Source organism: Lissotriton vulgaris, chromosome 2_1, assembly GCF_964263255.1.
Source record: "Lissotriton vulgaris chromosome 2_1, aLisVul1.2, whole genome shotgun sequence".
Lineage (NCBI taxonomy): Eukaryota > Metazoa > Chordata > Amphibia > Caudata > Salamandridae > Lissotriton > Lissotriton vulgaris.
In genome coordinates this window covers 503,397,253-503,421,590 of record NC_141687.1, presented here as the reverse complement: position 1 = coordinate 503,421,590, position 24,338 = coordinate 503,397,253, and the positions used below count along the sequence as shown (strand labels likewise).

At 44.3% G+C, this 24,338-nt stretch overlaps 1 protein-coding gene across 6 annotated transcripts in view; it reads right to left on the bottom strand.

Annotated features, from left to right (window-relative positions):
- SLC39A10 (solute carrier family 39 member 10) overlaps positions 1-24,338 on the bottom strand; it is a 457,169-nt gene that overhangs the window by 238,429 nt on the left and 194,402 nt on the right. For all 6 annotated transcript variants that reach the window (XM_086955403.1, XM_086955402.1, XM_086955399.1 and 3 more), the window contains one exon: positions 6,867-7,070. In XM_086955403.1, coding sequence (XP_086811529.1) covers positions 6,867-7,070 — 204 coding nt within the window. The remainder of the gene's footprint in view (positions 1-6,866; positions 7,071-24,338) is intronic.

The window sequence follows — 24,338 nt, the reverse complement described above, 5'->3', positions numbered from 1 at the left end:
AAAACAAAACAGTTCAAATGCAAATACACTAAAATTTGCCAGGTATAGTTAACTAAGCTATTACTTGCGACCCCACCATGCACTGCTTTGGCCTCAGAGGTTACATCACTTGTGACATGTTCAATGACATCACTGATGGCATCACAAATGAAATCATTTATGACATCACTGATCAATTCATCCACCATACTGCTCCTAAAATTACACTTTAAAAGCTAGATTATTTCTAAAACACTAATCAATGTCTCAGCAGAGAGACCAGTCCCACAACGCACCCTCCTACTCAGAGCTCTACTCCTGCACAGGAATCTGAGCAGAGGCAAGACCCTGAGCACACCCTACTATGCACAGTTGTTGCCCTGCACAGACGTCTAACTGGACAGACCAGTCCCTCACCACAGCCTAGAACGCACAGCCCTTGCTCTGCCAAGAGGTCTCAGCAGAGAGACCAGTTCCTCAGCACACACTAGTACACAGTCATCGCCCTGGAAAGAGGTCTTAGCAGAGAGGCCAGTTCCTCATCACACCCTACAATGCACAGCTGTCACCCTGCACAAAGGTCTAAGCTAACAGACGAGTCCCTATCCTCAACCTACAATCATGGCAGTCATCCTGTTCAGAGATCACGGCAGAGATCCGACCCAGACCACAATATACTAAACACAGCTATCGCCCTGGACAGAACTCTCAGTGAAAAGGCTAGTCCCACACCACATTCTACTATGCACAGCTGTTACCATGAAAAGATGCCTCAATTGAGAGGTCACTCCCTCACCAGTCACAGCCATCGCCATGTGCAGTGCAATTTCTTAACACCCAACTAGCTCCAAACAGTAGAGTCCAATTAGGATGGCAAGCCACTACTATGCACAGCCTTTGCCTTATGCACAACTGTTTCGAGAGTGTCCACTCCTGCCAGACCCCGAATCCCATTCAATAGGCAAGCTCCTACTACGCACAACCTTCATCCTGTCCACAACCCTTCATGCAGAGGCCAGTCTCTCCACATCCGTTATGTAGTCAAGCCCTTACTATTTACCTCCATTCCCCAGTGCAGAATGTTTAACGGAGAATGCACTCCCTCAAGAAACTTAATCTTCTTTAGGAGTCCAAGAATGTTACAAAAATATACACTCATTAGTAGTAATTAAATGTCCTCTAGATGTAGGTCACTAAATACCTTAACAAAAAATAATTCCCTCGTGGCCTAAATTCCTTTAACAATGTCATATAGTACCTCCATTTTCAAAAAAGTCCTTCAAAGCATGGCAAAACACAATTCTTTATTTCATATTTATGTTTTTTTATTATTTATTCTTCTTTTTCTTTTTTAGCAAAATTACTTTTTACACTTTTTTTATATAAATTCATTCTATTCACATCTCATTAAAATTTGAATCAACACATATATATAATTAGCAATGCATATGTGATCAGCAAAAAATGTATTTTTTTTATACACAAAATGCCATACAGAGAACACGTCTAAACAATCTCACAAATTACTCATACACACACTATCATTCACCCAACATGCACTCTTCATTCTGTGTCTAAGGAGTCACAGGTCTTTATGCGAACTGTCACGCTAGGTCGACGCGTTTCGGTGGGCTCAGACCACCTTCCTCAGGACCTTTGACAGAACAAAGCTTGTCTCATTAGTTTGTGGGCTCTGTATGGATATCCTAGCGAAAATGAAGGGAGATGGTCTATAAGCAGACTTTCATAGAGCAATTGATTTAGCGGTCCATCCTATTGAAAATTCAGCTTTATAGTGTCTCTTGTATCCTATAGCTCTAAGTTGGTTTCTCCTTTGTTAGGTATGCACCATTTCACGCGAAACTTTCTCCTATAAAAATGTTGCTCCAAAGTCACCTTTCACTTCAGAAAACGATACTTTTTCAGTTTTACATAATTTTCCTGATTTTAGATTTTTTACACGCTTTATGGGCTTCACCTCGGAGCAGAGTTTGTGTCTCTTATCCTCAAGTTGCCATCATCTCCCGTTATTCTGTCATACGGAGCCCACAAACTAATGAGACGAGCTTTATGCATTGCTAATTATATATATGTGTTAATTCAAATTTTAATGAGATGTGAATATAATCAATTTATATTAAAAAAGTATAAAAAGTAATTTTGCTAAAAAAGAAAAAGAAGAATAAATAATAAAAAAGCATGAATATGAAATAAACAATTGTGTTTTGCCATGCTTTGAAGGACTTTTTAGAAAGTAGAGGTACTATATGACATTGTTAAAGGAATTTAGGCCAGGAGGGAATTATTTTTTGTTATGGTATTGTGTTCCTCTCTTTTCCCTGGCCCAAAGTACTCAAAGAGGGGGTCCCTTATATATGTTGGTCATAAGCATACAGCAAACGGTCACATTAACTGGATGATGTCATCAGTGATATCATCAATGATGTCACCAGTAATTTCATCCAGGATGTCTCTGCACGTCATAAGTGAGTAAAGTATAACATTTTAACTGACATGTTCACCTAACTGCAACATCTGTTTAAAATTAGTTTTTTTATTTCAGAGAATATATATATTTTCACTGAAAAAGAATAACGTCTAAAGTGAAACTATGGTGAGCTTTTGTTATAACATGTTAACATATGCTGAAAAAACCATAGAAATTCACTTTTATTTTAAAATAGTAAAAGTGTAGTTATGTTAGCGAATTAAAACTGATTAACTCACTGAACAAGATATGTTTGGGCACAATCCATAACTCACAGAACCATGCAAAACACAAGATCTATGCCAACAAATACCTCCAAAAAGCATTAAATAATTAAATAATAACATGCTCAAACCAATAAATGTTACTATGTTCATAGTTGTCTCTGTCAAAGTGGTAAATGTAACGTGATACATCATTTAATCTAATCTTTAAATCTAAAATTACAATATTTGGAACCGCATCGGTTTCATTGAGGGAGATATCATTACATCCGGTTTGTGAGTTATGGTTTGCTCGGCTGTTGTACAACTTATGGACTGAAGTCCCAACCATAACTTGAAAATGTCCTATATTTTCTGTAATTCATAACCGTAACAGCACTTTACGGTGTCAAGAGTCTCCCCAACAGAGGAGTTCCTGATTAGAAGAAAAAAGACAAACGGACAGAAAAATACCCATGACAAACTTACTAGTTCTTGACTGAAGATATAAAATGAATACAGGTTTTGTAAAGCAAGGCACCAAAGCAACCCTGAGGTTGAGAAAGAGCCTAGCACAAATTTTCCAGAACAAGAATCCAAGCAGTAATCTAGCCATGACATACAGCAAAAATCTGTCAAGGCTGAACGGTAAACTCTACTGAGTCACCTCTTCGCGAATGTTCAAGGGAGAGGGAGACTTATACCAGTAGCCATGGTACCACCCTACACTGAATGGCATGCATGTAGTAACCAGATTGGAGTGGGTGGTGGTGGGGGGAGGGGAAGGGAGTATAAAAAATACCCCTTTGCAATCTTGTAGCCCTCAACTGAAGATAAAGAATAATATCGACGTTATGAGCAAGAAACCAACCTCAACCTGTATGGTGGTAAGAGTAAAGAGCCAAGCAAGAGTATCCACAAGTAGATCCAGTAGAAGCCCCAAGAGCTAGAAACAAGAACAGAAATAGTAGCAAGAGGTCTAAGAATGGGATAGTTAATAAGGAAACAAATGCTTTGGAATGCATTGCAAATGCTCCTTATGTATGATTTAAACAGGAACTGACATCATAGGAAAAGCCGCTATCTCATCTTGGACTAAACGGAGTAGTATTTATGAATAGATTTAGCCCCCCTCCCCCTTTGGATAAGAGCTGATTCGAAGGCTTACCATGCACTTTTTTGTTATTCAGGATGTCGATTTGGCATACAAAGAAGAAAACTAAGGGGGTCGTTAGGATTGCGGATTTTCCGCATCCTCTGGGCCGGCGAAAGCCACCGCTGGCCCGTAGGATGCGGAAAATCCGCAGCGGACCCACCAAAGACCCACCGCCACATTAGGATCGCTGGTGGGTCCTGGTTTCCGTCCGCAGATTTTCCTCCGCGGTTGGCTTACAACCGCGGCGGAAAAGCACTAATCTGGTGACGGTGTCTCTCAGACACCGTCAGCCAGATTAGGATGTGCCTGAAAACATGCTTTTCCGCGGCGGCTTTTCCGCCGTGGAAAAGCATGTGTAACTTCACTGCGGGGGCCCTTTGCTGGCCCCCTAGGTGAAGTGGGAGTGGGGGATGCACATGGGGGGGTACCTACGGTACCCCCCTGCATTTGTATGCGGAAAGCGGCAGGCACCACGCGGGGCCTGCCTCTTTCTGCATACAAATGCAACACCTGCATTTTTAACATTGCCGCGGGTGCAGCTTGAAGCCGCACCCGCCGCAATGTTAAAAATAGAGAATGTGACCGCCAGGGTGGCGGTCACATCCTAATTGCACAGGAGGGAACTCCGCATGCCATGCGGAGGTTCCCTCCTGCTCTGCGTCCGTCCGTGATCCTAATGAGGCCCTTAGTCTGGGATACTTTTCCTGCTAAGTGGCCTTGAACATGGGGACAGCAGTGATGTCTAGGTGTCGTGGAATCTCAACTATATAAATGCCCAGCAAAACACTTACTGTTCTTCACTTGAGCATGTATAAACTCTGGTTAGCTCTCGGCACAGGCTCAGCTCTTGGACAAGATATAACCATATCAGGGACAAAAATTGTTAACAATTGGGCGATGAACAATAATGCAAAGAAACACAACCGTCTCTTACCAGTGTTCCTTTAAATAGCATCTAAAAAGGAAATGACAAAATAGAAAATAAACCCAACTTCCCACTATTCCTTGAGATTTACTGCTGCGCATTTCTACACTCAGAATTCGTAAATCCATTACCTTTTCACAGGAATCCTTTTGTGAAATCCTGGAAAATTGAGGTTTTTTCTGCGATAAACCTTTAGTGAATCGGGCTCCTAGGCTTTGACTTGCACAGGGGTGAATGACCTCAAGATTCCAGGAGCATGGTCCAGCTAGACCAGACTCAGTGACGCTGAAGGCACCCTTACTTTTGTAGCCCGTTTATTGGCCTCATATTGAGATGAATTGCTCTACTCCCAAGGAATATGATAGCTGTGTTTGCTACAACGGAGTATACATAATTGAAGAACATTTACCAAACATCCAAATAATCAAATACTGGAAATATACGTGTCCTTTTTTTTTCCCTAAAGGAGGCCAAATTGTTTAGCCTGCAACAAATGCAGCAGCAATGGAAACAAACGTTTCCAATAAAGGTGCATTCAAAGAATAATTCTGTCTAAAAAGTGCAACAAGGCTGCATAGATAAAATACCTATCCACTTTAGAATCGGACTTGTCAAGGCCAAACCCGCCTGCATGAGCTGGCTCAAACTGTCCGTTAGAATGCAGAGACCAGTCCTGCAGTGGCTTGAGCACGGCTAAAAGGGAAAACGTTCAATTATTTCTTATTCCGCAGTAGATATGTTGCACACGGTCGTGGTGGCTGGAATATGCAATGTAGAAGAATAAAAAATGTACTATCTATTGTAAAGGAAAGTTAAGTGAAGAAAGTGCAGCCTAATCCTCGCCTCCGGTCCTGGCATAGAAATTTCTGTATGCAACTTTGGTTATGAAACGAAAGCATAATACAGCAAATAAAGGAACTCTCTGAGGCCTAGTATCAAATGAAGTGAGAATGTATAAATGTTATGGTAATATTGTAAAATGCAAATTGATACTCACAAAAAAGCATCTTGGCGCTGAGCCTATGCCTGATAAATAGCTGGCATACTTCTCTTACTGAATATTATTTACTGATACAGTAAGAAGCAGTGATAAATCCTTTGATTGTCCCCGGAATACTACTGATAGGCACACGAGTTTTCACCATCCCTCTGGAACAAAAGACTGATGTCTGTAATGCACACAATGTTCATGTAAGTGATTAAGCAGATTTTTTATTAGTCGGTAATCAGGCTGTGTGATCCGGTTTAAGCTCAAGTGGAACTAAATGACTCAATTTCCCGATTAAAAAGAGCACCTGAGCCGATTTCTACCCCTCCAATGTATTTAATCTGCTCGGCTCTCGCTAAAGCTGCAATCAATATCGAAATACTTTATTATTTGCAGATGACACGATTTTGATAACCAAACTTAAACTTCCTCCTTCACCCTAGGTTTCTGCATAAAGGACACGTTTATTGAACGGTTTAAATCCAAAAGCATAAATCCTGGACCAGTGCTATATTTGCTTTATAAAACTGCTTGACCCGAAGGCATGAATACGCCCGCCGATCCCTGCAAATTGAGGGCAAGAGTCTGTCATGGCTTCCGAAATTATCATCTGTTTTTGAATTGACTGCTCTAAATACCGGAAAGTTACTTATAACTCTTCTACATAAAAATGTTAGTTTATATGCCTCCAACGCTATCTCATTTTTAGCTTTTATTTAATTGGCTGTCTGATAAATCACAGATAATGGTGTAAACGCAAACATTTAATACATTTGTTATGTTCAAGGGGTGTTTATAAATATCCAGAATCATTCAGTTGAAACCTTCTATGAAGGTTGGAGCCACGTGAAGAAAAGACATGCCCAAAGCAGAATAGCCAAGCTCCATATTGGTCCTTCAAAGAATATGGGATGCACAGTGGCAGAGCTTTACATTTTAGCACAAGGCCTACGATGCAATATCCGCTGAAGGCAATATTACATACAGTTCAAGTGGATAGTCTGTCAATTATCGAATCAGAAGGACACATGATTTACACTAGTCACTCAAGCATTTAAGGCAGCACCATGGTTTGTACATTTGATACAGAACTGACTCTTAATAAAGTGCAAGGATGAGACACTTACCTTTCTTTCTTTGTAGTGCTTAAACATCCGTAGACAGTGCTCAACGATGAAAAGGAGATAAATGCCTGCAAGGGCAACAAGCCCTTTCATTACTGGATCATAGATTTCTAAAAAGCTCTCGCCTTCAGTTTCATCTCCATTAGAGTGTTCTATACTGGGATTTTGACCCGAGCTGTCCTCGCCGTGGTCGTGACCTCCGATGGACTGTTAATAAAACAGAAAATACCAACATAAAATGCAAGTATCAGCTGTGCTGATCACAGAGCAAAAGTAATTTTGCAAATTAAACGCATTTCACAGCAAGTGCACATTTCAATGCGGAATAACACACGCACAAATCATGCAAACATATTTAAGCATTGTTGGACCTGACACTTTTTGCAGGGTTATACTCAAACTTTTTGCCCTCCCCTCCTATTTTTCTGACCTCCTTTTTGTTGGCTTTAGGACTTTGGGCACTTTAACCACTAATAATCAGTGCTAAAGTGAATACACGCTCTCCTCTAAACATGGAATAATTGCTGGGTGGTAAACTCCACTCGCGGAGTCAGGTGAGTTTTTCCAACTCTCCGTAGAGTGCAGAGTTCATGGTAAATTTTGCATAGCGGCAGTGAGAAAAGTTTTTCCTCTATCCTCGCAAACAAGATAAATCCAGTGCTAGGCCACCTGCTGGTGAGATTTCTGAACGCAGGTGGTCGCAGCTAGTCGATACCACTCGTTTTGACGAACCCCTTGCTCAGTTTGAGGAAGCAGTCGCTCGAGAAGAACATCTACTCGAGTGGCAGAAAGAAGCAGCGCCCTCTTGCACTGCCTGTGGTGTAGTTCATTCTGATTTTACAGTGTGGGAATAACGGCCGCCGCTAAAAATCAATGCAAGCAGCGCAACTTACCTCACTCTGCCATGTGCATAGCAGAACTCCGCCGAGGCCTAGTTTACACCAGTTTAGCATAATTGATTTACTTGTAAGTCCCTTGTAAAGTGGTATACCATATACCCAGGACCACTGGAATTATGCAATTGTGTGGTGATTTTCGCATAAGTATAGATGTGCCCCATAATCCATCTGCTGCATAGTCTGCTGATTTAAACACCAAAATATTGTTTCTAGCTCAAACCGTTCACAAGTTACTAAAAATACAGTGATAAGTGCTGATGAGAAGCAGAAGGCCCTATGTAAAGCTAGACTGGTCACCTTTCTGTTGCTTGTTGTTGTAGTTTGGAATTAGACTGGTACTAAAATGGTGCAACCAATGCCCATACAGTGTTTCCAAGTTTACAAATTAGGAACTAACAAAGTAATAAAGTAATAGTATTACAAAATATGCTGCATAATGGCACACAATTTGGCTGTTCTTGCAGTATAATTTGCTCAAGTCTGCCGTATAATTTGGCCCTCTCCTGGCACATATTTCTAGTGGGGCTGCATATACCCAGGGCATGTACATGAAATACCATTAGTGGGCCTGCAGCTCTGTTTGTGCCATCCACAGAAGTAGCCTTTCAAATCTCTCTCAGGCCTGCCACTGCAGGGCCTGCGTGCGCAGTTTACTTGCACTTTGACTTGGCATTTAAAACTACATGCCAAGGGCTAAACTTAAACAGCCTCTTTCATCTTCCTGAAGATGGTCTAACGGATGCATACACCAATAAGACCGAAACGTCGAAACCTCATCTATTTCCTTATTGTTTAGTTCTCCTTATGAAAGTATTTCCTGCTTTGTTAAGACTCACTGTTCTGTTTATGTATTTTTGGTTTGGAATAGATGTTTGCAATAATCACTCGGAGGTACTGATAGTGCAGAATTTCTACGTAAACCTCGGTCATTCTTGTGGTTGCTTCAATCTTTTTGCAACCTTTATATTCATATTTCACAAATTTGATTAATGAAGAATTCACACCTGTTGCATCAGTATCTTTTGAAGATCTTTTGGGAAGAAATTTAAAACTGAAGTAAAGATTGTTTAACTGCAGATTACCAGCTGGAACCTTGATATATCATTACAGGGATTGTCAGACTGAGTGTGCTTAAGTGAATCCCTTGAAGGCACTTTTACCGGTCAACAACTTTTAGATAGTGGGCATTTCTCTGAGCTTATGATTTTTTCTGCTTGGCAGCCTGACTCCAATACACGTCTTAGACTGGGTGACAGCTACACTTTGTGCATACGTTAAAAACAGCTACAACACAGAAAAGAAAGGCTGGGTGTGGCTGACAAGGATACATCTGCATACGGATCGTCTTCCTGGGCTGGAAGACTGAGAGGGACTTTTAAATGTGTATAGGTTGAGTTCAGCCCTCACACAAAAGGCTGATTTACCCCAGATGGCTGGAGCCAGGGCTGGTTTGAAAGGAAGGATTGTGCACCTCTAAGGTTTCTTGTGAAGTCAAATCCTACATCAAAGACATTTATGAGTATAAGTACAGGGGCCCCTAAGTTGGGAAAGCACTTTTGGATCTGGAACTGAACCTCTGTCAGAAGGACTGCTGCGCTGCTCAATGGACTAATCTGGACTGCTTTTCTACTTGTTGCCCTACTACCAGCTGCTCTATGAGACTGGCTTAACCAGATACTACGTGGGACATGTAACCAGATGCTGGTTACATGTCCCACGTACATTGCCAGAGGACTATTGTGCTGCCAGGAGTAACTGCCAATTTTCTAACTGCCCTATGTGCTGGCATGCAGCCTGCTTCCTTTTTCTATGTGCCCCAGTGTTCTCCAAGGGCTTGCTGGTGTGCCTCCCCCACACCCAATGGTCGTTAAGGTTGCGGGGCTATCAAAAACTCACTTACTACACCTTTCTTATTACCACAGTGGTGCACAGCTTATCCCACAAAGCAAGCGTTCCATCGCCGAAGAGGGTTTGTTTTGGACACATCCCAAAGGCAGGGGCCTTGTTTGGGACCCACCACCCCGACCGCAGTCCAACGTTTCCCGACAATTAGCACACTGCGCTGACTAATGTATCAGTGTACGTCATTTCTCCACAGCTGCCGTGACGAAAGAAGGCCTCTCCGCAGCTCCGGCAATCTGCTGTAGCAAGCAGGATTCAGAACTGAATCGACGTGGCCGCCCCACTCACGTGAGTAGGATTAACCTGCTGCCCCGGCATTCCCAGCTCGTTCACGCACATCAGGAAAAAACACCAGTTAGCAGCTCGGGTTGCAGCCCAGCCATTTATTGTACCTTTCCTGTCACGGAGTCACCGGGCTGTGCACCCTGTTTTAGAAGGCTTTTCAGAAGGAGTGCTCCTGCACAGCTCCTGTATTATTATTATTTTTTAGGTCTCGCGACCTATCGATGTGCGCACGCGCATCGAGCGGAGCGAGAATTCAAGTGGCGAAAACAGCATCAAACTAAGGGCTTTCAGCCCCGCGGTTTTCATGCAGTTCACGTGAACCACGTGATTAAACATGCACGCGCATCGGCAACATTTCTCAATCACCCTCCCACAGGCACGCCCCCCCACTCGGCAACATTTCTCAATCACCCTCCCACAGGCACGCCCCCCCACCAGGCTCTCCCGCCCCCATCCGGCTTCCCTCCTAATCCGCCTCCCCTCGCTCGCATTCCCGCCCCAGGATCTCCCGCTCCCATCCGGCTTCCCTCCGCCCATCTGCCTGCCACACTAGAGCTGCGGCCGCATACAATAAAAGATAACTAGCCGTCATTCCGAACCGGTCAACCTCGCTACACCTCGCCCTCTAAATAACTTACTATAGCTGTCCCTCTCGCCTATATAGAACCACTAGCTGTTAGGACAAGATAGATCATCACCACACGAAATCACCACCCCACCAGGCTCTCCTGCCCCCATCCGGCTTCCCTCTGGCCATTTGCCACACTCCTTGCCTCCCCCTCCATTCTCCTCCCCTCGCATTCCCGCACCCCCACCAGGCTCTCCCGCCCCCATCCGGCCATTAAAGCTAGACCTACACCTATTGAGTTTGCCAATACACGTTGAGTTCATTGTGTTTTTAATATTGTAATGATTCTAATAATCCGAATTTTTGCTGTACTGGAGTGATTGCTAGTTGGACTAACACCTATTTATAGAACATTTGAAAGGTGCCAGACTGTGCAGGAGCGCTATCAATGCGCTATAATCAAAGGATATAATTGTATTTTCACGCGCCCAGTTTGTGCTTTTTTGTCGGAAGACAAGGGCAGCGCCTTCATCTTCATTACAGTGTTTCACGCCTGTGTTCCAGTGTTTGGTTAAGGTTATGTTGAGAAAAGCACACAAATCCCCTCTGGAGCCCTCGTTTGTGTCCCTACGCCACCACCATAAACAAACAGTAAAACACACAATGGCAAATCGATGGACCCTGCCTGGGGGATGAGTTTTACCCAGCGATGTTCATTTACACTCACCCACTCAATAGAATAATCTCTCTGAAATCGGACGTGGCGTAGACAGCAGCGTTCACAACCCACTTTCGAAAATGAAGAAAACCATATCATTTGTTATTTTCAGCTCCCCCGAAAGTGTGAAAATGTCCCGGAAGTGTCAGCGCTGGCGCATCAGAAAATAACAGAAAATAACGAAGGCTGGGAAAATCCAGCTTTCCGAGGGCCCACATTTCCATGTGTCCTGTCGAGAAGCCTTCACGGTGGAGTCCAGATTTCTATACTGCAAAGCTAGATGTATCCAACGTGTAACAAGCCTTGGTACAGCCAAGAGGTCTGGCTTGTTATATTTCATTAGCAGCAGCAGCATTTCTCCTGCGCCACGCCACATCAAAGGCTCTGTGCCACTTTCACCCACACAGCAACACTTACAGACACGCAACGCCACTCACACCCACGCAAGCCCACTATCACCCACGCAACGCCACTCACCCACGCAACCCCACTCATCCACGCAACCCCACTCATCTACGCAACCCCACTCATCTACGCAACCCCACTCACACTTGCAACGCCACTCACCCATGCAACGCCACTCACCCACGCAGCGCCACTCACCCACGCAGCGCCACTCACCCATGCAGCGCCACTCACCCACGCAGCGCCACTCACCCACGCAGCGCCACTCACCCACGCAGCGCCACTCACCCACGCAACGCCACTCACCCCCACGCAACGCCACTCACCCCCACGCAACGCCACTCACACCCACGCAACTCACACCCACGCAACGCCACTCACACATGCAACGCCACTCACCCACGCAACGCCACTCACCCAAGCAACGCCACTCACTCAAAGCCACTCACACCCACGCAGTGCCACTTTCACCCACACTGTGCAGTGCACAATAGGTCTCGCAGTAGGAACGTTGGAGCCATTACAATTGCAAATAACAATGCCTTTTATTTTTGTTTTCATTTTAAAAACATAAAGGGCTTTGTCATTTACAAAACCAATAGCTCCAACTTTCCTACTGCGAGACCTATTGGCAACGCCAGTGCTTGTTTTAAATTTTTTTATTTACTGCATCGTAATATTGCATTTCACAGTAACAGGTTGGTACAGTATAATCAGTAAGTTATGCATATATACCTTAAACATGTATGTCAGTGCAGCATTCTTTTTCAAAACAACGTATCCCTCGTAGTAATGAATCCCCCCTCCCATAACTCCCTTCGCACTTTTAATCAGATCATCCGGTTAGTTCTCACTGTACTGGGACAATTCTATACATTACAGTGATCTCTCTCTCTCCTCCTGTTTACAGCTCCTGTATTAATGTACCGTGACCCGGACCCGTCAGTTCTTCACCAGTCATGTTGTACCTTTCAGGCGGCTGTGGGTTTCGTTGCCTTCCTTTCTGTTACCCTGTATAGTGCACCTGGGGGCTCCACTTCACTATATTAGTTGCTACACCGGGCGTTCGAAGGCAGCTACATTTGGCTATTTCAACCGTGGGGTACCCAGTGAGGTTTCCACTCTGGTTCTACAGTTTGTGCCTCCCTCACCCTTTTGCAAGATAAAACGTACCTGGGGTCTGTCACATGGTCTATAGTTCGACAATATGGGCAGCCCTAATTGCCACAGGAAGTTGTTGCATCAGGGAGCTTATAAATTACCACACTGGATATATTAGGCTTCTGCGGCCTACGATTTGGACATGAAGACACTCATGGTAGCTAGGCCGTTCTGATGACCATAACCCTGCTAACAGGAAGGCCATCATTCCTGGATCCATGCTCCCTTATTACTACAGATGTGTTTATGGTGAACTTTGGTGATCTATGTGTCTTTTCCTAACCTAACTTCTGCATTTTACGCACTGATCTCGTAATGCAAGTCGTTTTGATTCTTGAATTTTCAGGGTAATGAATACTATCTCAGGATTTGCATAATATGCACAGTATTTATGATTCATGTCGTTGTGGTCTATATTTTATGTACAATATACTATTTATACATTTTTTAAATAACCCTGTGTGGAGTCTCTTTCGTGTGTATTCATTGCATTTCTGTGAAAGTGTGTTGCAAGGACACTTTACACATTGCTTATGATGAAAAGTCTGACTGCGTTGCGCCAAGCTATCAGAGGGTGAGCATAGGATAGCTCTGGTGTGTAACTTACTTGCGCTGACTAGAGTGGTGGGTTCTGCTTTAGTGTATTGACTTAAGGTAGCTTAACTACTGATGTCATGTTAAAAGGTCGACTTTACACGTTAGGGACAAGAGGTCTGTTTTTGCTTTTAAACTGTTGTTCTGCACAAGTTGTTTTTCTCTTTCCTACTGCAAATGCTGTAATTTCCCAGAAGTACTCTGTTAGCTAGTGAATCGTATTTGTTGTGTATTAGGCAACTGATAGTGGGATTTTCACCAGGAGGCGTGTAGATGGCAGGAAACACAACTTGTGGGAAGAACATTCTGAACTACAATCTTTGATTAAATGCGACAACTCAAGGACATGTGATTAAACACCTAGTATGTCCCGGGTGTGCTACGACGCCTGAGCTGGTATATTGCTGAGAGTGCAGTGAGGTTGGGTGAGTTGTGATTTAAAACGGCTTGGTGGTGGGTCCCAGTACCCGAGGGTAAATTAAATTTTAATAACTGGGCCGTCACCAGCGGTTAAAAGTAAGGCTACAGGACGCGTGAGGGTGGCGAGTTACTGCCCCCTGCGTCCTTCAGATGGTCGACATGTTTCAGCCAGTGCCTTAGAGTATTCTGGCTTTCCTCAGGACCGTTTTTTAAAAAGGTGTGGTGTGATAAAACATACTTAGTGTTGTGGTACAGACTATGTGAAACCCTCACTAAGGCGTTTTTCTATATGTGAGAGGGGGATTTCCTTCTCATGCATACGCTTTGGGTTATTAGCCAAGGCTTCCTGAAGGGAAGCGGTAAGGGGATAACCAGTCTTTCTGGTCAGTGCCTGCCTTGTACCTGTTGTCCCGCCGTCGTCCTCCGGTAGAAGCCTTACTTTTAACCGCTGGTGACGGCCCAGTTATTAAAATTTAATTTACCCTCGGGTACTGGGACCACCACCAAGCAGTTTTAAATCACAACTCACCCAACCTCACTGCACTCTCAGCAATATACCAGCTCCGCTGTAATCAGGCGTCGTAGCACACCCGGGACATACTAGGTGTCACTGCATGGGCCCGATGATGAAGCATGCCACCAACTAGGTTGGTGGGTGAGGGCTTCATGAATACACCAACAAGGTGCCCGTGACAGAACTAATTTGAGTACTGTAACACTTTGGTCAACTTAAGCGAGTCCTCTTTGTTTAATCACATATAAACCCTCGGGCACTCGGACTAGCTAACTAGTCCTCTCTCTCCCTCTTGTTACACGCACAACTCAAGGACATACTTTCCTAGTGTATTGTGAAGATGTGACAAACTAAGGGGTTTTCTTGCTCCCAGAGCTTGCTGGAAACTGATTGGTTGGTGGGGACAGGGAAAATTCAAGATTTGTTGCGCATGATGTTTTAGTAGAATTGTATTAGTATGTGATCCATAGAATATTAGTCAGGAGAAAACCTATCAGAGACCTTCCCTTTCTCACTTCTTTAGGGATTTAGCTAATTTCCACTGCATAAGTGCTAAGGCTTCATGCCCATGCATATTTCATCCTCTCATCAGAACCCTTTATTTGGGTTTCTGAAACAGACACCTTACCATGCTTATTGAAGAAATTGCCTTTTTATTACAAAAACCCTATTAATTTAGATTATGGATAAACTTTATGGAACTCACTTGCTGTATTTTCTCTATTTTATTTGAAATTGTTACTAATGTGGTGTTCTATTTTGAAAATATCGACTAATGGATTATTTGACTTGGTAAAAATCAGGCCCGGACTGGCCGTTTCGGGTACCGGGCAATCCCCCGGTGCACCGCAAGGGTGGGGGCTGGTTATGGGCCCTGGGGGCCGGTTTTGTTACAGGGCCGTTTATGCAGAATAAATGCAAAATCGGCCCTGCAACAAAATCGGCCGAAAACCGGCCCGGCAAGTAGCTCAGACCTCCCTCGGGCGCCGGCCGGTTTTGGTTCCCAGTCCGGCCCTGGTAACAATGCTAACGAAATGTAATACTTACTAGATAATTAAAAATAAATCAATTTGAGTTAATATGTTAATAAAATCCTTTAACTTTCTTTATCAACTCTTGTGAAGGACCAGTTAGACTTTGGGAATATTATAAAGTATGGTTGTGCAACCTTATGTAATACACTCGCAAAAACTGTTGTGTCCAGTCAGGTTTTTTGCAAAACCTTTAGATCAACTCTGGGTAGCTGTGGCTTCGAGCAGCAAGGCTTAAACAAGGGAAGTAGTGCAAAGGATTTAGAAGCATCAAACAACAAAATTAGAAAGTTGTACAGCAGGAAATAAATCCAACACCAATCTATAAAAATAGATTATATTTTTATGAATTTTTAGAGACCAAGGTGAGCAAAATCCACTGGAGGGTTAAGGAGATATCGATTATTTAAAGAAAATATAATTCTCAGCTCTTTTAGTCACAACTGTAAACAACCATTGGTATCTGTAAAGTTAGGAAACGTTTGAAAGAGTTGTGTTTGGCTGCTCTGGCCCGAACCGGGCAACCAGATCCGGGGGGGGGGGGGGGGGGGGGGGGGGAGAAGGATGCCCACTTAGGAGTATTTGGATAGTTACCTATTCACCAAAGCATTCTCCAGTCCCGTTCTGAACTTTACACCATGACCGACACAGGCTTTAATGGAGATGTCCTGAAGCTGCGGATGGAGGATGCTCAAGGTTTCTCTAGTTGCTGTGCGGTCAACGAGATTGTTCTTGTGGGTACTCCTCAGTCCAGAGGCCAGCTGGAGAAACTTTGGCCACAGAGGTCAGGGTTCCCTGAAGTCTTCTTTGAGCCATTAGAAGGCCAGCTGCTGCTGGCAGCTTCTGCTGGGTTACCGGCCTCAAGACACAGTGGGTCCAGCGGTATCCTTTGGTGGAGGCTAGGTGTCCCTCTTGTGTGACCAATCTTGTTATGATTTGTAAAGTATCCCAATACAGGCCTGGGTAGTCACCTAACCTTTCACCTACATTTCCATGCCATTGTACTACATAACTGGTATGGTGCTGACCTTTTACGTAATTAGGTGCTGCATAAAGGTAGTGTTGTTTTCTCCGAAAACTAGCCTCATTTATATGCATTACATTTCTCAGAAACACAACAGGACTATCATCTACAGCACTTTCTGCATAATAACTATGTATAAGGGCCATCCCTTTCGTCATCCTCGGCCGACATGATACAGCAAGGTAGAACCCCTGAGGGCACCATTTGGGTATATAAACAACATATCTTTGTTGTGGCAGGCAGAGGGGAAAAATTCCATGCTGACGCGAGACACTGAGGTTTCTGCACGCAGACAACACAGCACGCAACCTATTGACATCCCTCGCAGGTTGTCCATCTTGAGACCAAGATGGAGTCCTCCATTCTCTCACACCATGTTTTATCCTAGGGGGATTCCTGGCTATATACATACATACATTTAGGTACATCTAGTTAGTATCTGCATCGTAGGAGTACGCATTATTACTGTCATGTATTCCTATGCCTGCATATATTCATTGTTTTAGCACTATGGTAGAAATCTACCATCCATTTACTTGGTTGGTGCTAATAATCATTTACATCAGTTTCTGTTTTATGATTGTTTCAGCACTCATATTTTACACTAGAAAGACTTTGGTTCAATAAATACTTATTATAAAAGTCCTGATCGTGTATTCGGTGTGTCTCTCTGAGACAAAGTGAGCACGAGTGACTGAGCGAAAAGTACTGTACTGTTTCCACAATCCCTGATGGGGCAAGGTTGTCATGTTCGATAGTTGCCAGAAACTATTCTCTCCTTGGTAAGAGGAGTTCATTGTGGCACAGTGAGCTAGCTGGTATACAGGCGAACATATCCAGTGGGGGTGTCTGGAATCAGTCTGGACACCAATCCCACAGTTTATGTTGCCTAACCGTGCAGATCCTATATAGTTCTATAGGAACTACACAACAATCTGGACTCGCACAACACTCCCGGGTCTATCAGACTCGGGTGCAACTTTTGGCCATGAAGGTTAGAATCCTTGGGGTGCCCAGCAGCAGTATGCAGCAATTCTCCAAAGGTGGCTTCTGACTTGCCGAGATGGCCTACCTCAACTATGATGGCCCTGGTGCTGGTTCCAGGAGGTCAGCCAAATGACCACTGGAGTCACTCCTAGGGATCAGGAGGGACTTTTCCTCAAGGCAGGAGCCACAAGCACAGTTCTCTCTGCGCTAGCCCAAGGTGCGGGAGGTACAATCCAATGGACAGCGCAGCCTCTCTTTTCCAGGTCCAAGGGTCAGCCGGGCAGTCCTCTTTCAGTCATTTCTCCAGGTCCATAGTGATCCGAGATCCAGGGTACCAGGGGTGCCATATTTATGCCCAGAAAATGTCCTGGGGGATGATGCGGTCACTAGCCAATGGGCTCCCAGGATCCCTCTCACCCTATGACTACTTTCAGGCAATTTGTGGCGTCTAGCAATCCCGGGGTGCACTACTCTGCCCAATACCAAGAGGTCTGAACTCTTTCTTAGATGTTAGAGGAGTTTGGTAGCACAGCCTATAGGTATGGCTACCTGTGGACTCCACGCCCAAAGGATAACCGGTTTGGGTACTGGTCTCCCCTCTCTGTTCCCATCGCCAGCCTCTCTACCGGAACAAAGGGACAACCCCTTAGGAGTGTGATTGGCATTTGCCCATCACAGGCAGCCTTGCCTTTCCAGCTCTCCTTCAGCCAACAAATTGAGTGGCTTTCTGCGAGGGGGTGGTAACACCTTCCTCTGAAGCAGGATATCATTGTTCCTAAGCCTGGGAGTATTTCATAGAACTCCCCAGGAGTGTAGCCAACTGTCTGAAGGCCAGCAACCATGTGAGGCCACTGGACAAACCGGGCTACAGAGTGGCAACTTTCTAAAAGTTGATTTTTCTTAAAAGTGACATTAAGTTCGACTTGGGCATCTTGTCAGGTTTAATGCCATGATTAATTTGATACTTTGAAGTACCCATTTTAGTAGTCCCATTTAGGAGTTAGTCGGGCTGAGGGGGTCAGCATGTAACTCTGTGTTAGCCAATGGAGCTACTAACATTTCCAAAGCAATACAAAAATTTGGGAATTTTGCTGTCAGGACAGATTAAAAGCATATCTCCTATTTAATAATATATTGCTCCCTGCCTCCGGGCTCTGAATGCCTTCCTTAGGGGAGACTTTATTAGTAAGAGAAGGGGGTGCTTTGCCAACAATTTAAATTGCAAAGTCAAACTTGAAGTTAAAACCTGCTCTTTAAGGCTGCAGTGGCAGGGAGCCATTTTTGTATTTTGTCCTACATACAGGGTAGCACAACAATTTCTGCAGCCCTAGTGGGGCATTCCGTCCTACATGCCCTGATATGCATGTTTTTTTCCCCTGTTAATTTGTTTTCTATACGTATGCCTTCTGTCACAGGGAGCATTAAAGACTTTAATTTTTCACTGGAGTAACTTTAGGATGGTCTAACCTTCAAATAGGTTTTTTCCTGAAAATTGATTATCTGCTCAGAATCAACTTTGCAGCCTATGTAGACCGTGGAAGGGAGTCACAATGTAAGTTTTTCTATACATTTATTACAGCCGAAACTGGTCTCTCCTGAACCCTAATAAACACATCGCTTTCCATGTGTATGAAGAGACGCATTTAGGCAGATAAAGGGGTTTCCACATCACAGCTGACTAAAAGTGTAGAGTTCCTGATCGGGACTGCAGTTTTTAACATTCACTCCTCTTAAATATATGTACTGTATGGACCATGGCCACAAAATGGGGAGCGCTCCATTTAACACTCTTGCCTGCTCCAGTGGGGAGAACAAACTATATATTTAGGATGAATGGATTTATAAGAAGGTTGAGACTATCAAAAAGGAGAACAAATGGGCAGAGGCTTCAACTTATTTTGTCTTAGGTACTCAAACGTTATTTGATATACCAAGAACAGCCAACACGTTTTGTGAAAATCTTTGTTCCAACAATATGCTTGGTTTGGTGGAGGCAAAACATAAGCATGAGGACCAAATAGTTAAAAAAATATTTGCCACATCTTAACTGATCCCCTTCAGATACTGTATGACGTATTCCTTTTATTTTGATGCTATGCCACTTTGTAATGCCTTGAAATTGAATTTAATGCAGGAAACAAGGCAAGTACCCTTATATATATTTAAAATAGGATTTGTTTATATGAGAGAAAATATGCAAAGATTTATCTACCTCTTCTTAAGAAAACTTTTTTTGTCAAAGCTGTAAGGGAACTGAGCAACAGTTCGAAGGGGTAAAAATACAAACTTCAAAAGATGAACAACCATTTGCAATGCAATAGGTCTCGCATTAGGAAAGTTTGAGCTATTGGTATTGTAAATGACATTTTTTATTTATGTGTTGGTTTTAAAAATAGCGAAATTAATAGCTTTGTCATTTACAATGCCAATAGTTTTAACTTTCACAAATGTGACACCTATAGCTTTTGTAATGCAATATGTGTTGTATTTTCACGAAAATCCAAGAACAGAAGTGAAATATTAACATCTTTTTGTGACATTTATAAGACAGACGTCATCGTTGTTCGAGTACAATACAGGCCCTTACATTCTTCGAAATAAAATTAAGTTCTATGCCCCAGCGCGGAACTTACGCTCACAAGCCTCTGCCAGAGCTGCCACTACTCGGATTAAGCTTTCCAGAATGGGCGGAAATGCCTTTTCACATATTGCTGCGAAAAGCTGGAATGAACTTCCGATTAACCTCAGACTCACGGACTCCTACCCCACCTTCAAGAAGAAACTAAAAACTGCACTATTCCCCACTTCAGAATAATTAAATTGCTCCCAGGTTTCTGCCTTGGTTTTACTGTTATTTTTTGCAGCGCCGTGATATCCTTACAGGATGAATGTTGCGCTATACAAATACAAATAACAATAACAATAACAATAACAGTACTTTACGCTGGTGTTTGTATTCCTGTAAATCCCCAGCGTTGCAGTGTGCTTAAGAATTTTGTGATCACAGTGGTACTGTATTCCGTGCTGGGGGGGATGGGAGGAGAGAGAGAGAGAGAGAGAGAGAGAGAGAGAGGGAGGGGAGGAGAGAGAGAGAGAGAGAGAGAGAGAGAGAGAGAGAGAGAGAGAGAGAGAGAGAGAGAGAGAAGAGGGAGGGAGGGGAAGAGAGAGGGAGGGGAAGAGAGAGAGAGAGAGAGAGAGAGAGAATTGGAGTTATGCTAATGCAACCAACACTTACCCTTGTCAATGGTCCATCTCTGTGCAGACTTCCAGATCCATCTACAAGGTTCATAAGACCTCCAGCACGTCCTGGTAACCGGCGTGTCACACTGGATTGGTTCCGGGTGCACTAACTTGTGTTAAATTCTATAGTAGCTAATACCGGTCCAGCGTTCATCACAGAATGATATGTTTTTGACATTTTTCAAAAGTTTATGGTTCAGCAATAAACAATAACAAAGCCTCACTCATGAGTCGATTTCCTTCATCCACAGTGCTTTGCCCAACCCGACTCCTCCTTATCAAGGGGAATATCACGTAATTTCGCAAACCTGTCACTCAAATGTAGAAGGCGCAGCTACTGCTAGGCAGTACAGTTTGTGAGGCATAATACTTTTAACTCTGCTTCAAAGTCCGCTCAAGCAGGACAAAACTGCAACAACATTATTGCATTTGATTTATGTCCACTGAAACCCGCTGCCATAACAGTTTTCCAGTCGAATAAAATCCGGTGCTCGTACTTTATGTAAATGAGGAGCTCATAAGCTAGATTCTGTCGAATTAAAGAAAATGCAAGTACATCTTAATAAATCTAGTTTATTGGCCTTTAGCGCATCGGTCTGTTTGTGCGGATGGGAGAAAGGAGAGGGCAGATATTTAGAAAGAGGGAATGGAGAAGAGCTAACAAGAAAGAGAGGTTGTGAGTAATAGAAAGATCAAGAGAGAGAGTTAGATAAAATGGTGAGAAGGGGCAAGAGAGAGAGAAAGAAAGCGAGGGGACAGTGGAGGGGCTAAAGAGATAGAGAAACTATAGAGGGGCAAAAAGAGAAAGAAAAGTGGAGATAGAAATGAAAAAGAGAGTGACAGTCAGAAAGAGATAGAAACACAGAGAAAAGGAGAGCGATCGCAGACTTGAACTCAGTCTGCCACTGGGGCACACCCTTTCTTCACCAAGGCTTCGGCAATAACTGTTGGCATCTGCGTGGGAGTTCTGATACAAGGCACCAGGGATTCGCCTGACAAGTGTCTGACTCCCTGTCCTAATGGCCTTCCAGACACGGGCTGTGGGAGCATTTCTTCCTTTGCACAAGAGCACACTGTTCGAACTGCTTTCCACTTGCACAGCTCCTCTGTAGAGTTCTAAGCAGTTAGTGAGGAGTGCCCCGGGAGCGAACAGCCTGTCCTTCGTTTTCACCTCGCTTGCCCAACGGAAATGTAACAAACAGCACGACACAAGAGCCTGCCTATGGCCAAGAGGAGGCGCTGTGATACTCCAAGCAGGCAGGGGCCGTGCACTGTGCGTAGCACCAACACGCACATTCTGCACGCCATCACTATTCATGCACGGCTAAATCACAACAAACTAAAGTGGGCTCAAGTGCTTGCTAATAATGCATTACCAATTCAGGTACCTGTGAAGACTGGAAGTCTGAGCTGCTGAGCAGAGCCAGCTGGAAATCCAACAATCTCTGACTTGGATTACCCTGGCAGGCGCACAGCCCGCTGAGCTATCTTACGATCACTGTCATAGCACAGTGGAGGGACTGGGAAGTGGGGGACTCTTTTCAAAGGCTTCTGGCGACGTGTTCACCAAGGAAAAGTAGTAGCAAGTAGTAAAACAAGTATCAGTTCTGTTCCTATTGTGAAGCATTCTGACGCATTCAGGTAAAGTCCGCGCTATATAAAAACGCATTAAATAAATAACTAAATAAAAAATGATACCCATTGCAGTGAGGAGTTTGTGAGTGTGGACTTGGCGCCGTCTCTGCACATGTCACAGTGTATGTAGCGGCTACTGCCATAGCACAGGGATGCAGGGCTGCTGAAAAAAATCAAAGTGCGCACTGAAAATAAAAAGTGTAAGCAGTGCCCTGAGCTGTGGCGAAAAGACACCCGAGCTTGGGAGAAGAGTGTCTGGGCACCCCCAAAGCAACGCCGAATATTGGGAATACTCACTGTTACCTGGCAGCGTAGACTGCCTCTGTGCTCACACAAAGCGATACACGAGCGCAGGCGGGCCCGCGGCCCTTGTCCTTCTTCTACTTCCATGGCCCTGGTCTGCTCACTGTTCTCTGGCTCGGGTCGTGCGCAGCTGATATTAGACCCGGGTTCTTGTCCGTACTCTCTTTCTGCGGCGGGCGGGCACGCGCGCGCTCGCTCAGTTTGTAGGAGGGACGCACTGATCCTTGTTCACTTACGCATCTGTATAGGAGGCCGAAAGGGGGCACACGCCGGCAGTCAGACAGACGCCATGGAGCCGCCGCTTCTGATCACCGCCTGCCTCCTGCTGCTCGGCGGGGCCCACGCCGACCTCTCCGGTGAGTGCGAGCACGTTTTCTTCAAGCCTTTTCCGCGTTCGCTCAGTTCGTAGGAGGGACGCACTGGTCCTTGTTCTCTTACGCATCTGTATAGGAGGCCGAAAGGGGGCACGCGCCGGCAGTCAGACAGACGTCATGGAGCCGCCGCTTCTGATCACCGCCTGCCTCCTGCTGCTCGGCGGGGCCCGCACCGACCTCTCCGGTGAGTGCGAGCACGTTTTCTTCAAGCCTTTTCCGCGTTGTGGAATCCTCATATGCGGTGTGGCTTCGTGGGCTGTAGAGTGCGAGCACGTTTTCACATAAATGAAAGCGAAACTGACACGCGCACGTTACACATGAATGAAAGCGCAACAAGCAGCCAAGGCGCCAAAGCGCGCCCACGAGGTCAAATCTCCGGCAGAAGAAGCTCGTGTCAGTCTGCTGTCCATATTCCCCCAAAAGTGACAACAGTCTCAAGCTTTTGCTTTCGTCTAGGCTCGACCTAAAAAAAGAGGCACTTCAGCCACAGAAACAAACAAGCATTTGCAATGCAATAGGTCTCGCATTTACGCGAGTTAGAGCTATTGGCATTGTAAATGACAAAGTCTTTTATTTATGCTTTAGCTTTTAAAAGAAATAAAAAGCATTGTCATTTGCAATGGTAATAGCTTAAACTCTCATAAACGCGAGACCGATTGCATTGCAAATGCTTGTTTTAATCTACCAATGCATTCTCTAAAATGTTGGCATGTGTGTCTTTATGCAGCTGATAAACACAACACCGCTTACCTAACACTGGTAGAGCGCTCCTTGGCTCTGGCTGATGACGGGGGCTCCCATGCTACTGCGAGAGCAGACTACTCCTCGGCATATGACGGGCACCTACCGAAAATATTATTCCTCTGGTTTGCGTTAACTTAGGAACTCTACCCTACTGTCTGCACTTTGAAGAGGCAAAACTTGGCTTTGTCGGGAGAAGAACAGACAGAAGCAGCGGAGCCATGAGCACCGTCCCTATAACCAGGGTCCCTGGAAAGCGCCGAAAGGGGTCACTTATGTTCTAGGTAAAGGAGCATAGCATTCAAGTTAAAAAAATTAAAAAAATCTAATCTCAGCGTTCATGGCATGCGGTAGACTCTGAAACCGAGTCAAAATTACAGTCACCATTTCGATATTATAGATTCTAAATGGTTATACATTAAAATCTACTGCACAATTTTGCCCAAAACCACAGAAGAATGATAAGAGGAACAGGCACGAATTTTATGCAGAGCTTGGTATAAATCTATTGAGTAATTTTTGCTAACAGGCATCTGGAAATATTTTTATGCACCAGAACATACCATACACTTCCATCACCCACCACTCTGACCTGGCCTGAGCTTGCTGCTTTAAATCTGACAAAAAGTTATTGAGGCTAGTTGAGCAAAATTTCCTGTTGACTGGTTAAAAGT